Source organism: Sander vitreus, chromosome 3 (genome assembly GCF_031162955.1).
Source record: "Sander vitreus isolate 19-12246 chromosome 3, sanVit1, whole genome shotgun sequence".
Lineage (NCBI taxonomy): Eukaryota > Metazoa > Chordata > Actinopteri > Perciformes > Percidae > Sander > Sander vitreus.
Window position 1 is genome coordinate 19,480,997 of NC_135857.1, and position 12,794 is coordinate 19,493,790.

General features: G+C 40.0%; 1 protein-coding gene across 2 annotated transcripts in view; it reads right to left on the reverse strand.

Moving 5' to 3' along the window:
* Nucleotides 1–104: 104 nt before the first annotated feature.
* The window catches only part of porb (P450 (cytochrome) oxidoreductase b), a 32,754-nt gene continuing 20,064 nt past the window's right edge, over nucleotides 105–12,794 (reverse strand). For both annotated transcript variants that reach the window (XM_078246395.1, XM_078246396.1), the window contains 11 exons: nucleotides 11,315–11,439; nucleotides 10,692–10,781; nucleotides 9,963–10,061; nucleotides 9,536–9,652; nucleotides 9,330–9,448; nucleotides 8,468–8,649; nucleotides 8,137–8,286; nucleotides 4,134–4,401; nucleotides 3,554–3,699; nucleotides 3,254–3,339; nucleotides 105–1,740 (listed from right to left, as the gene is read on the reverse strand). In XM_078246395.1, the coding sequence (XP_078102521.1) occupies nucleotides 1,596–1,740; nucleotides 3,254–3,339; nucleotides 3,554–3,699; nucleotides 4,134–4,401; nucleotides 8,137–8,286; nucleotides 8,468–8,649; nucleotides 9,330–9,448; nucleotides 9,536–9,652; nucleotides 9,963–10,061; nucleotides 10,692–10,781; nucleotides 11,315–11,439 (1,527 nt within the window). In that variant the 3' untranslated portion in view covers nucleotides 105–1,595. The remainder of the gene's footprint in view (nucleotides 1,741–3,253; nucleotides 3,340–3,553; nucleotides 3,700–4,133; nucleotides 4,402–8,136; nucleotides 8,287–8,467; nucleotides 8,650–9,329; nucleotides 9,449–9,535; nucleotides 9,653–9,962; nucleotides 10,062–10,691; nucleotides 10,782–11,314; nucleotides 11,440–12,794) is intronic.

The following is a 12,794-nucleotide window of genomic DNA, read 5'->3' on the forward strand; positions in this document are numbered from 1 at the left end:
TAAATGATGGTTGAGATAATCTGCTGGAGTTTATACATTGTAGAACAGTTACATACTCAAACTTTAACCATATTTAATTAGAAAAAAAAGTAATTAACCCGACAAATTATTCCAATTTTATTCAGAAAAACAGGCATGCCTTGATAAAATCAATTAATTACATCATAAAGTGGAAGGACAAAAACAGAGACAGTACTGGATGAAGTGGCTATCATAATGTAAGCATGGAAAAATAACTATTAAAAAAGACAGTTAAGTGTCAGGGTTTAAATGCTAAATTAATACATAAGGCAGTGTTAAAAAAGGCACAGGCTGCACTTCATGTGGTTTGCTGACCTCCTCAAACTCCCATATTCACACAAAAGTACTGAGATAAGGACTGACTGACAGATGCTGGGAGACTAAATGTTTTGATATGTCTGGTCATCTTCTCCATGTTGTGGTGCATATGTGATTGGACAAAAAAACAACAAGACAATTACATTTCATTACATACTCCTGCCATCAGATGCATATAAAATAAACAAAACCTCTGTTTCAATGCCAATATTTCAAATGACATTTTACAATTATTACAGGGTACCTACAAATTCATTTTCATCATGTTGAAATGCATAAAATGCACATAATCTCACATTTTTCTATGAATGATCTACCCCTTTACATGATTTTTTGTGCCTCTAAAAAGTTTATTGTTACTGATTTTAATAAACAGCAAATTATGCATAACAGGCAAAATCCCTTGTCAAAATACAAAGGAAAACGTAATTGTACCCATGATGCAGTTTGTTACATCAAACATTTTCCTCACAGAATGTTAACGTATTTTCTAAAACATTTAATGTATTTTAAGTACTATTAAAAGTATGACAAGATCAGCTCAGAGACACTAAGATCAGCACCCTTTCATGTCTAAAGCGTCTCCGAGCGTTCACACTGCAACAGGAACACACAATGCTCTGTATAGTCACTTAGATGTACGATCCAATATAATCTGCTGTGGTTACGTCGACAATCTATTAAGCAATGGAATTATATCATGTACATCCAGAGGTGGGGCGCAGCGAGTCCCTGCCCCACCCCCGAGTCGTCATCAGTTGATAAAGCTGCTCCGATTGACTCATTAATGTAAAAATAAATGTAATCAAAACTAAGTCTGAAATGAAGATGACTCTTTGTTGCATTTGTATGATTGATTGAGGAATTTCAAGCCAGCGGGCCCCACACCCAACCTCCAAGCACCTAAGTTGCAGTCAAAAACCCAATTACACAAATTCAATCACTTGAGACTTGGAGAAACCAGACAGGGTAACCATTGTTTGGTCTGAGACCACGGCTCAAGTGAGGACCCTAGGAGATACACACTGGGGGTCCAGATACATAATGTAATGTTGAAATTGCTGAATGTGTTTATCAACAATTGTGCTGAGGTAGTGTTTGCCTCATCTGCTTCTGCTTGCTCTCATGAACCAGGGTGATGAACAAGTGTTTCATGTTTTTATATTCAGTCCTGATAAAAACAAGACCCACAATAAAAATAAAAAAATTTAAAACCAACACTTAAGTAGTGAGACCAAGGCTGGTTCTGAGGCTCTTTAACTCCAGACATCTTGCGAGTAGCGTCCCTTGGTCATCAGTTTCTTGACGTAATCGGTGGCCTGTGTGCGTGTCATGCCTCCCAGTTCTTCTCCTATCTCATGGAGGGCTGTCTGCACATCCTTTGCCATGTTCTTTGCATCCCTAAATCAGGAGAGAGATCACTTTAGAACAGAGATCTTCAACAGGGGGTGCGGGATCCCTAGGGGGTCCTCCGAGTCACTGCAGGGGGGCCTCCAAATTATTGTCAATTTTTGAAAGTTTTTTTTCCCCAAAAATTAAAATGTCTAAACATAATTCCCACATATTATTAGCAAATATAAATCCCATTGACGATAGGCTTACTGGCCTCTAGGTAAGATAGTCGCTAAGATAGCCACCCACAGATACAATTCATCCTAAAGATTCACTGTGCCCCATAAAAGATGATTTATTAAAATGATGCCATTAGTATTCTATGCACTAAAAGGCATGTATAAAGGCTTTAGGCCGCACTACACATTATTGTAGGCCAGTTTAATTTTCAACTTAAATTTTATACAATATGTAGTAGGGGGTCCCTGTCCATCTCTCCTTCAGTTAAGGGGTCTTTTAAGCCCTGCTTTAGAAGTTTGGTCGTCAGTGTTTCTCTCTCTCTCCCCCCACTCCATATTTTATATTTTTTGTTTATCCATCTACTGGAGGATATTTCTCTTTGATATTTAATCAAAAAACATTTGATTTGATCATCAGCCAGCAACAATGTTCACCTCAAACATGGTGGAAGTTATTTGCTTTCGGTTCCCATAGACCGTTAAAGAAAATGGACAAAGCTACGCCGTAGACCGCCACTGAGGCCAGTGAAGGATATTAGAAGCATTTTTCTGGTGAGTGCTGAGCGTTACTGCGCAGCCTCCAATTGAGCTTGCCGACGTAGATGTGACGTGAGCAACCGGTCTGAAAGTTGTACGTCTTCTAGTAGCAGCGCCAAGAGAAATCTCAATCATTCCAAATCTTGCAGAGACGGAGAGCGTAGGTATATGTAAGGAGATAACATAGGCACGGGCTAATTATTGCTAACTAAAATGCTAGTTAACATTAGTAATTAAACTTAAACAGCTAATGTAAGTCGAAACTGCCTGCGAGCTTCTCCTGACTGTACGGTAATTTGTCTACTATGCGACAGAAAGTTTTTTACAAAAACGCCTGCTACGGAGCTGCTACATAACGTGAGATACAAGGTAATTGAGCCTTTTATACATTGTTGTGTTTCTTTAGAAATAAACAACGGACAAATAGAGTCTTTAAACGCTTCAGATGTAAAGTTATTTACTGTCAAAGTGGCGCCAAAATGAATGGCAGTCAATGGAATGCTAACGGCGGGTGATGGCTTGTTAGCATCAAAATGGATCCATAGGAGGTACGCTTTGTGGAGGCTCGCTTACCCCCTTGTCGATTCCTGAATGATGGCAGTATAAACCAATTCTCACTATCCCACTAGAGGGTGTTTTCCCTCCAGTGTAAATTCTCCATTCCTTCATATGAAATGGTCTCAAATGATCGGCAATATCAATTCAAGTCATTAAGTTCACAACAAATATAATTATGTGAAAGTCTGATCTTTTTGAATACATGATATTTTCATGTGAATCTTTTGCTGGTCCAATGTGTTAATTACCCGCAGACGTAGATATGAGCATTGTCCGAGTGAATCAGCTTCCAGATGTCCTCCTTATTTTTCTTCAGGAGATGCTGCACGTACACCTTTATTGTTTGAAAAGTTCCAAACACACAACAATAAAAGGGTTTATCATCACACACTGATAAATAATATACAGTATGTACATTTGTTGTCTAATTGACCATTTTCCAGTGTTGTTCCTTATTCTCAATATGTTATTTGACCAAAAAGGTGTTCAATATTTTAAATAACATGAAGATATTTTTATTCAGCTCCAAGGGACACTAACAGATATACCTTTTGCTCCTGGTCTCTGGAGAATGCAACATTAAGCTGTGTTAGAACTCCATTCTTCTCTGCTTCTTCCAGCTCCTCCTGGTAAATATAATCCTCGTTCTTATGTCTGCAGCCGAAAAACATCACTGTCTCTCCAACCTCCTTTCCTGTGAAAGGAAACAAAACATTGGTTATTTTGTACATGCTGTTTATTCCATTCATGCTCTTCCACTGGACATTTAAAAAAGTATAACTGATCAAGTAAATCTCAGACATCTTGACATGCACATTTATCATGTCTTATAAGTACTTTTGTAAGCATACTAGTTCACAATTCCTACTTAACTAATTAATAGGCCTGTGTTCAGAGTGACTGAGAATGCTAATAACTGAATTAAGATTATGAAAGCACTGATTACTTGTATCCATCAACCCTTAAATGCCTTTTTTTACACACACACACACACACACACACACACACACACACACACACACACACACACACACACACACACACACACACACACACACACACACACACACACACACACACACACACACACACACACACACACACACACACACACACACACACACACACCTTGTTGTTTGAGCCAGCCCCTCTCTTGGATGAAGCCCATGAAGGGAGCGATTCCTGTCCCAGGGCCGATCATGATCACTGGGTTGGTGGTTTTGAAGGGCAGGCGGAACTGAGACTTGCGAATGTACATGGGAACGGTGGACTTGTGGCCATTGTCTCTGACCAGTTTGTTCTTCAGCCAGTTGGTCGCAACTCCCTTGTTGATGCGGCCTGTCACAGTCTCGTACTCCACCACTACAGCACAGATGTGGATGCTGTTGGGGTGAACCTACAGAACAGTAGAGTGCCAAACAGTCCTCTATTTTAATTCTCAGATCTGACTAACATTTCAGTTCAGTTCATTTTTTGTCCCAAAAGGGCAATTTGTATGCAGCAGGAAGACATCACATGAAGAATATACAACACAAACCACACAACAATTAACACAATAAAAACAGCAGCTTCAGCCTGAGTTAAAGAATAAATAGAACTAGAACTGCAAGCAGTTATGACGGGGCCCAAGCCACCCACGCCAGTCACCCCCGGACCCCCGGGAGCGCGAAAGCGGAACCCGAAGCCTGGCGGCGGGGAGGCAAATGTCGGTAAATATCGAGAGTTGTGAGCCGCGACGTCTGCGGTACGTCGCTGTTGCAAACGTAGCAGTTAACAGTTCATCTCCATGCATATACAGACCACCTTTAAGAATGCTCTACAATAAACAAACTTCTTAACCCCCCTGACCACAGGGGACAGCAGAGAGAAATGAGAGTGTGACCGAGAGGGTGGAGGGGGGGAGGCAGGTGTGCTGGTTGAAGGAGCAGGGGAGGTGGTCAAGTTGTTGCAAATGGCGTCATAGGCGCTGATTTATGTTTTCCTCCGTGGATGCTCACAGGCGCACGCCCTTTTAAAAAAAAAAAAAGAAAAAAAAAAGGGGGGTAGTCAAACATTCTTTGCATTTCATTGTTTGCAGAGCGGCATGCCGAACAAGCATCACAAGTTTCGTGTTGATTGTATTTACTGTGGCAGAGATATTGCAAATGCAAATGTCCCATTTAAAACGCATTACGTATACGTTATTGAGAGTGACCGAGAGGGTGGAGGGGGAGAGGCAGATGTGGTGGTTGAAGGAGCAAGGGAGGTGGTCACGTTGTTGCAAATGGTGTCATAGGCGCCGATTTATGTTTTCCTCCGTGGGTGCTTCGTGGGAAATTAAGAATCAATGACACCAACATAACCAATCACACTATAACAGACGTTCCACTTAGCACCAACTGCAATGTTTATTTGCACGGTATAGGCGCCTATGAATGGTGTTGATTTTGGATTGAAAAAGTGAGAGAAAAGAGTTGCATTTGTCCACTGTGAAGGTTGTAGAAACTGTGCCAGGTGGGTTAAGAAGGTTGTTTATTGTAGAAAACCAGGGAAGCACGCGAAAGCTAAAACCGAAACGTAAAGGTAGGAGGCAAACATCAGTAAATATTGAGAAGTGTGAGCTGCAAGGTCTGTGGTACATTCCCATTGCAAATAAGCCATTAACATTGATTGAGTAAAAGGGCCAAAACTCATCTACGTTGATTATAACGCCCCCTAATGGCTGATCTTCGCCAAATTTGGTACAGAGCCTCAGAGCGGCATGCCGAACGAGCACAAGTTGCCGAACGAACACAAGTTTCGTGTTGATTGCATTTACTGTGGCAAAGATATTGCAATTGCATTGCATTGCAATATGATACAATGTGTGTGTGGTAGCTAGCTAAGAAAATGTGTTTGGTCGTCAAATGCGCACACTTTAACGTAGCAAAATTCCTTGAGTAACTTTTAGTGAGGTTTCTGGAGAAGCTATGTACCAGGTTTCGTGCTGATTCGTCGAGCGGCCTAGGACGAGTTCGGGAAAGTTGGTTTTGCTCATTGCACGATATTGCGGGAAAAAAAACTGGAAATGGGCGTGGTCTATATCATGTGATTCAGCTTGATTCAAGGAACACGTGGCTTTTTTTTATTTATTTTTTTATCCGTTTGTTAAAAATGTCAGTAAGGCTACTGAACTTCACACCCACCATCTTGCAGGCCACATTCACAATTTTTAAAAGCACATTTTTATTCTTGATGGTGAGGTTTCCATACCAGCAGATGACAGAAAATGTCAGGACAGACTCAATAAAAGCTCTGTAGAACAAAGTCATTAATGTTTTGTCCACCTGGAATTTAGCAAGTTTCCTGAGAGTCTTTGTTGGCCTCTCTTGCACACAGAAGCAGTGTTCAGTTCGAATTTAAGCTGGTTGTCATCAAGGTGCCCAGATATTTGTAATATGGCACCATGTCTATGTCCTGGCCCTTGATAACACTACTACAGGGGACATTGGGATGGCGTCTGAGATCAATGAACATATCCTTAGTTTTGTAATGTTTAGATGAAGGAAAGCATTCTCACACCAGGCAACAAAAGCATCAATCACTGGACCATGGTCATTTTCATATGCACTAAGAAGGCTGACAATAACTGAGTTGTCTGCAAACTTGATAATGTGCCTATTGTCATGATGGCTACAACAGTCGTTGGTATATAGGATGTACAACAGAGCGGACAGGACACATCCCTGTGGGGATCCAGTGGATGATATTAACTCACTGGAAAGCTCACTGTTCACCCTCACCCTCTGACATCTCCGAGTGAGGAAATCCAGTATCCAGCCTACTAAGCTCGGATCAAGGTTAAAATGACTGAGTAATTTCTCAGCTAGCAAATGAGGTTGTATGGTATTGAAAGCAGATGAGAAATCAAAGAGTAGCCTAGCATGATTCCCACTCCCCTCTAGATGCTTATATAAGAGGTTGAGTAAGGCGATAGTGGCATCTTGTACCCCCCTCTTGGCCCTGTAGGCAAACTGAAATGGATCTAAAAGGAGTTCCGCCTTAGCTAGAAGCTCAACTTTAAAAAAAGTTTTTCTAAGGATTTCATGGCCAAGGAGGTCAGGGCAACAGGCCTGAAATCATTAAGGGTTTTGGGGTGGCTAACCTTGGCAACAGGCACCACCACAGACTGTTTCCATAGAGATGGCACTCTCTGCTGGGAGAGTGACAGGGTGAATATATCATAGAATACTGGACCTAGTTGCTCTGCACACCTTCAGCAGGTGGCTGCTAATATTATCTGAGCCTGGACTTTTCTTAGGTCTACAGTGTTTAAAACAGTTGATGACACTACGTTCAACATTAAAGGAAGGGATAAATGGGGGAGATACCAGAAGACTGTTTGAGTTCAGAATGTTTATTGCTGAAGTCATGAGTGTCAAATCTGACATAAAACCTGTTAAGGCCCTGTGCCAGCAGTGAGTCAGACTTGTAACTGTTCAGTTCAAGCCTACTCCTCCCCCCTCCCTTGAGCCCCACAATTGTCTTCATATTGTCCCAGGCAGACCCCAGGTTGGTCATCCTGAGCTGTGTTTCTATTGTATCTTTGTACTTAAGTTTACCTGCCCTAATTTCCCTTTTAATGTCCTTTTGAAGCTTGTGTAGTATCTGTACGTTTCCTTCCTTCCTATTCTTTTCATGCAATAAAATCTTCAGGGACTTTGTAACCCATGGTTTACTGTTTGGATATACTTTAATAAACTTAGTTGGAATAACAGTACTCTCACAGTATGAGATCCAACTGCACTATTTTGCTCTTTGCTTTTCAATGTTTAATGTTTTATGTAAAGCACTTTGAGTTGCCTTGTGCTGAAATGGGCTATATAAATAAAATTGCCTTGCCCTTGCCTTGCAGATAACATCTGTCAGTTCATCAATATCAGAGCTGGACTCCCTGAACATATTCCAATCCGTGCAATCCAGACACCCCTGGAGAGCCAAGCAAGCATCCTCTGACCAGTCTTTAACGTGAACAGTCTGTACTTTACCCCTCTTGAGGGCAGTGCAATATGAATCTGTCAGATTAGAGAAGCCTGTGTGTCTTTGTTGCTTATACCCATATCAAAAAACATTTGTAAAAAAGGATATGACTACCTGCCGAACAGGGAATTACCTTTGAGGAGGAGGCGATGGAATAATAGCGAGCCTGGAGACGAGGCAGCAGCTCACACAGGTGGTCAACGGGAGGTCTCAAAGAAGGCATATCTTCCAGGATAGCGAGGATGTTTCTACTGGCACCTAACACCCAACTCTGGTAGAGTGCCTGTAGAGAGGCAGCAACAAAAAGACAAAGTATAAAAAAAGAGGTGGAAAAGGGTTGAAAAAAGGGCATCACAAACATACAGAGATGGGCGAGATGTATAACATGAACTAGATAATGACAATTTGGGGTTCAACACCATTCTAAAACTAACACCCAAAAATCTTTACCACCTGGTACTGACCTTGCCCTCAGGTGAGGAAGAGGCCATCTTGCGCATGTTCTCCTGATCTTTGGGGTCAGAGGCGTACTGTGCCAGCTCATAGAGGACATTGGTGCGAGGAGGGTGTGTGATGTCCAGGTAGTGAGTGAGGGCCGTGCGGTAGGTGGTGGGGCAGGGGAATGGGTGCTTCTTGTTGGACTCCTCTGAAAATATATTAACAGCTTGTTTTTTTTTTTTGGTATCTAGAATTGTCTCAACATTCATTTCATGGTCAACTGATAATCATAAATGTTTAATAAAAGCTTAAAATGTTTATCAAGGGCAAAATATAAATATAACACCAACACTGCAGGTCAACGTACGGCTCTAATTAATCTGTAGTAAATGCTTCTCAATTTTAGTTTTGTAGATCTTCGTGTCACCTTGACTTTCAGGTAATTCATTTTGTGTTTCAATATTTAACACATACGTATGGTTACCTGCTGCACTGAATGTCTATGAAAAGCATGCTTTAATTCATTTCCTATTTGATTGGTCACAAAATACACATCTGTACAGAAAGTTACAAAGAGATAACCTTAGATTGTGTACTAAGTCTTTCATTATTAAGCACTTACGGTTAACGGTTAATAAACACTGAACAGGAGCTGCCTAACGACAAAGTGCATCTGATGACCATCTAAGGTCTATGATGACAGGGCTCATTAATTTGTAACAAAACTTATTACAGCAATAACATTCAATTGCAGTAATATAACAATATTCAATTCCTCTGCATTAAGTGAGCAGATACTGCAAGTCTAGATATCAAGGGAGGTATTTGTGACAGGGTTTCAGGGATGATCTGTTCAAGTCAACGTGCTTCTGGCTTTCAATGCCATACCATCAAGGTTGTTGAGAGAGATAACCACATCAAGGTCCACTCCAAGGATTTGTCCCAGCTTGTTCACTAGTGCAGAGTCATTTGTGGGGAAAACAGCAACGTGGTCTCCTGACTCATATCTTAAATCACAGAAGGTGACAAATTCAGACTTTGACCTGTATTGTATTATCCAGAAATGTACTATAGATATATCCAACCAGTCTCACCTGATCTTGGAGCCTGTTATGTCTAGTTCAAGGTGCATAAGATGTCTATCACCGCCTTTGTTGAGTCTGCGGTTGACAGTGACTGGGGCCAAGAAAGGGTTTTTCGAATCAAAGGGCCTATAAATAAAAACAGCAACACTTAAATGTAAAAATGCATTTACAAAGGGTTGAAAATAGTCACAAAAGAGATGTAAAATCTCACTTTAATAAAAGACTATAAAGATCTATTACTCTTTAAATAAATGAATTATTGTTTGATTAAAAAAGGCTAGTGAAATATGTTTCCAATGTCCATTAGGGGGCAGAAAGCTTCAGTTTAATAAAGTGACCTTTGCAGTTGGTTATAATGTGGGTGAAATGTGAGCAGACAGCATTTTAATGAAGAATGAGTTCTGGTGGTGAGAAACGTCTTTGCCACAGCACTTACGGCTTTTGGACCTCAAAACTTTTCAGGCGGCCAATCTCTCCTGTGTACACTTTGTTCATGTTGAGGTCGGTGTGCTCCTTTAGCTCGTACTGCCGTATGCTGTGAGAAAAAATAACTTAAGGTTAGCCTCTTCAGGCACAGACACACACACACATTAGTTAATTTCACATACAGATGGGTGGGGTTTATCATAAAGTAGATATGTCCTGATTAAGCATTACAGTCTTAGCCAATATTTGGATGCGGTTTAAAAAAAAAAAAAAAAGAACAAACAAAAAGACTTTGGGTGGCCCATTTGACCCTATGTGTACAATAAGTCACATTTGGTCATCACTGTATGGGGATCACCTTGTTACTTTAGTCTGTGATTATTTTCACAGTCCATGTGGAAATTCTACTATCTGAAAATATGGCCACCTTATCTTACTGAAAAATAGGCATTATGTAAAAACTACCTTACATCTGAAGCAGACAATATATTACTTAACCTTTACTTCAAAACACATAAGTTAGTGTCAATTGTGATTGCAAGCTTTCTGCTGTCATCTGTTATATATGTAATGTTCCCGGCTTTTATACGGTAAAGAATGCGATTGGGGGGAAAAAAAGCTTTAGGGTGAAGATAAGACAATTAAATAATGATGGGACAAAAAAATGTGAAAAGAAGTAAAAACTTGAAATGATAAAAACAAAAAACACAATAAAAGGGCAAATTGTCTGTGAATGAACCTTGATTCATCTCCTAAGGCTTCAACTCCAAAGTGCTCACAGACAGCCGGCCAGAACTGCTCTCTCCATGAAACAAAGTCCTCTTCCAGGCTGAAAGACAAAACCAGGCCAATCAGTTGAGAAATGCATTTGAATTTGCTCTTGCTCAACAAATTAGACTTCTTATTTATATAACCATGTACATTTTACACATATATACGATTTTTCTTTCTAAAGGAGATATGCAAACATTATTTTCACGTTTACACTTGTATTTGGTTTTCTACTAGAACATGTTTATTGCTATAATGTTCAAAACACATTTTTCACATACTGTCTGTCTGCATATACCTGTATATGTCTGAAACACGCCGTTGAAGCGCCTGTCTCTTAAAGCCACCCTACCATAAAGCCCAGTCTGCTCTGAATGGCTTGCGAGAAAAATATGGTGCACCTTTGAAAAGGTAGTTCTTAAGCTATGGGTGGAGATACTCAGATGGGGTTCAGCTGCCTACCGTGGCGTGTACTCAGGATTACTTATTGAGGTCCACACCATGTTGTTATTTTGTGTTGCATTTTGCACTTAGAGAAAGGTTTAGTAATAATTTCCTTTTTTTGACTCCGATGATTAACAGGTCACTTACTTGCCATCGTCATCTCCTAAACCAAGGTCAAAGATGCGCTTGGCCCCAAGTTCTTCTAGCCTTTTGTCAACGTATTTTCCCATTGCATTGTAGTGTTCATATGTCTTGTTTCCCAAAGCAAATACCTGCAGACAGAATAGAGCACAGAGATACACCATCAGTGTGTGGCCTTGGCTTAATCTTGAAACAAACAAGCAGTTAAACAATAACCAATGCAGAAGTTTGTCTGCTTTCCGGTTTAAGTGTGATAGTGTATCAAGTTTTGTTGTCAGGCAATTTATTCTACTAAAATACTGAATGTAAACAACATGCCATACTGAAAAATGTCTTACAAGAGACCCTGAAAAATCTCTCAATGACTTTAATGTATGTAGTCGCTCTAATATAGCAAGAGACAATAGATGAAATACAGGAGGAAGGATGTGACTGTGCCTAAGAATTTAACTAGATTTCCCATAGTTAAGATCTTCACTCAAATGAGGCCAGGAGCTCTGCACCCCAACAAAGACGCAATGACAAACACGCACAGACAGACAACACACAAATCCTCTTCTTTCATGGTGTACACAAAAGCCGACACAGCTCATGCTAGTTAAGCCTTTGTGCTGTACGTCAGCGAGACAGACTGGCAGGACAAACTGGCTCACAAAATACCACCTAAGTTGAAGAAAAACAATCTGGATCCAGGTATAATTAATAACTACATACTAATTTTCAATATCCCATTTACAAGCAAAATACCTGAAACTTGTATATAAACAACTGGATGATTATCTTTCAATTCACAATATATATGATAAATACCAATACCCATCATGGCACAGAAACAGAAAAAAAAATAATGAATGACCTCAAGATCAACAGTGACTCAGAGAATTTCGATTTCAGTATTGATTGATCTTACTGATGCATTTGACACTGTTGACCATGACATTCTAATTAAAATGCTCCATGTTTCAGTTGGTTTAGCAGGTCCTGTTCTTAACTGGTTTTCATCATAGTTAAAAGGACAGGATTTTTTATGTTTAAATAGGCATTTTTAAATCTGCAGAAACAAAAATCTTCTCTAGGGTTCCACAAAGGTCAATCCTTTCGCTTGGTATTATCATAAAGAAACAATATATCCTAACATTTATGTGCCGATGACACACAGTTGTACATTTCACTTTCCACTGATGATCTCCGTCATCTTATCAAACTAGTAAACTGTATTTATGATATTAATTGCTGGATGTCCAAAAACTTTTTACAGCTTAATACAGACAAAATTGAGATACTCGTTGTTGGCTTTGGCAAGTAAGACTAACGCTCTTTTTGCAGGATTATCCAAACAATCAGTAGGACCCCTCAAACTCAAACTTCAAAATGATGCAGCAACCACAGTCCTTACACGTATGTAAATTTGAACAAATTAAATCACTACATTGGCTCCCAGTACAATACAGAATCACCATCAAAATCCTGCTAATTGTCTATAAAG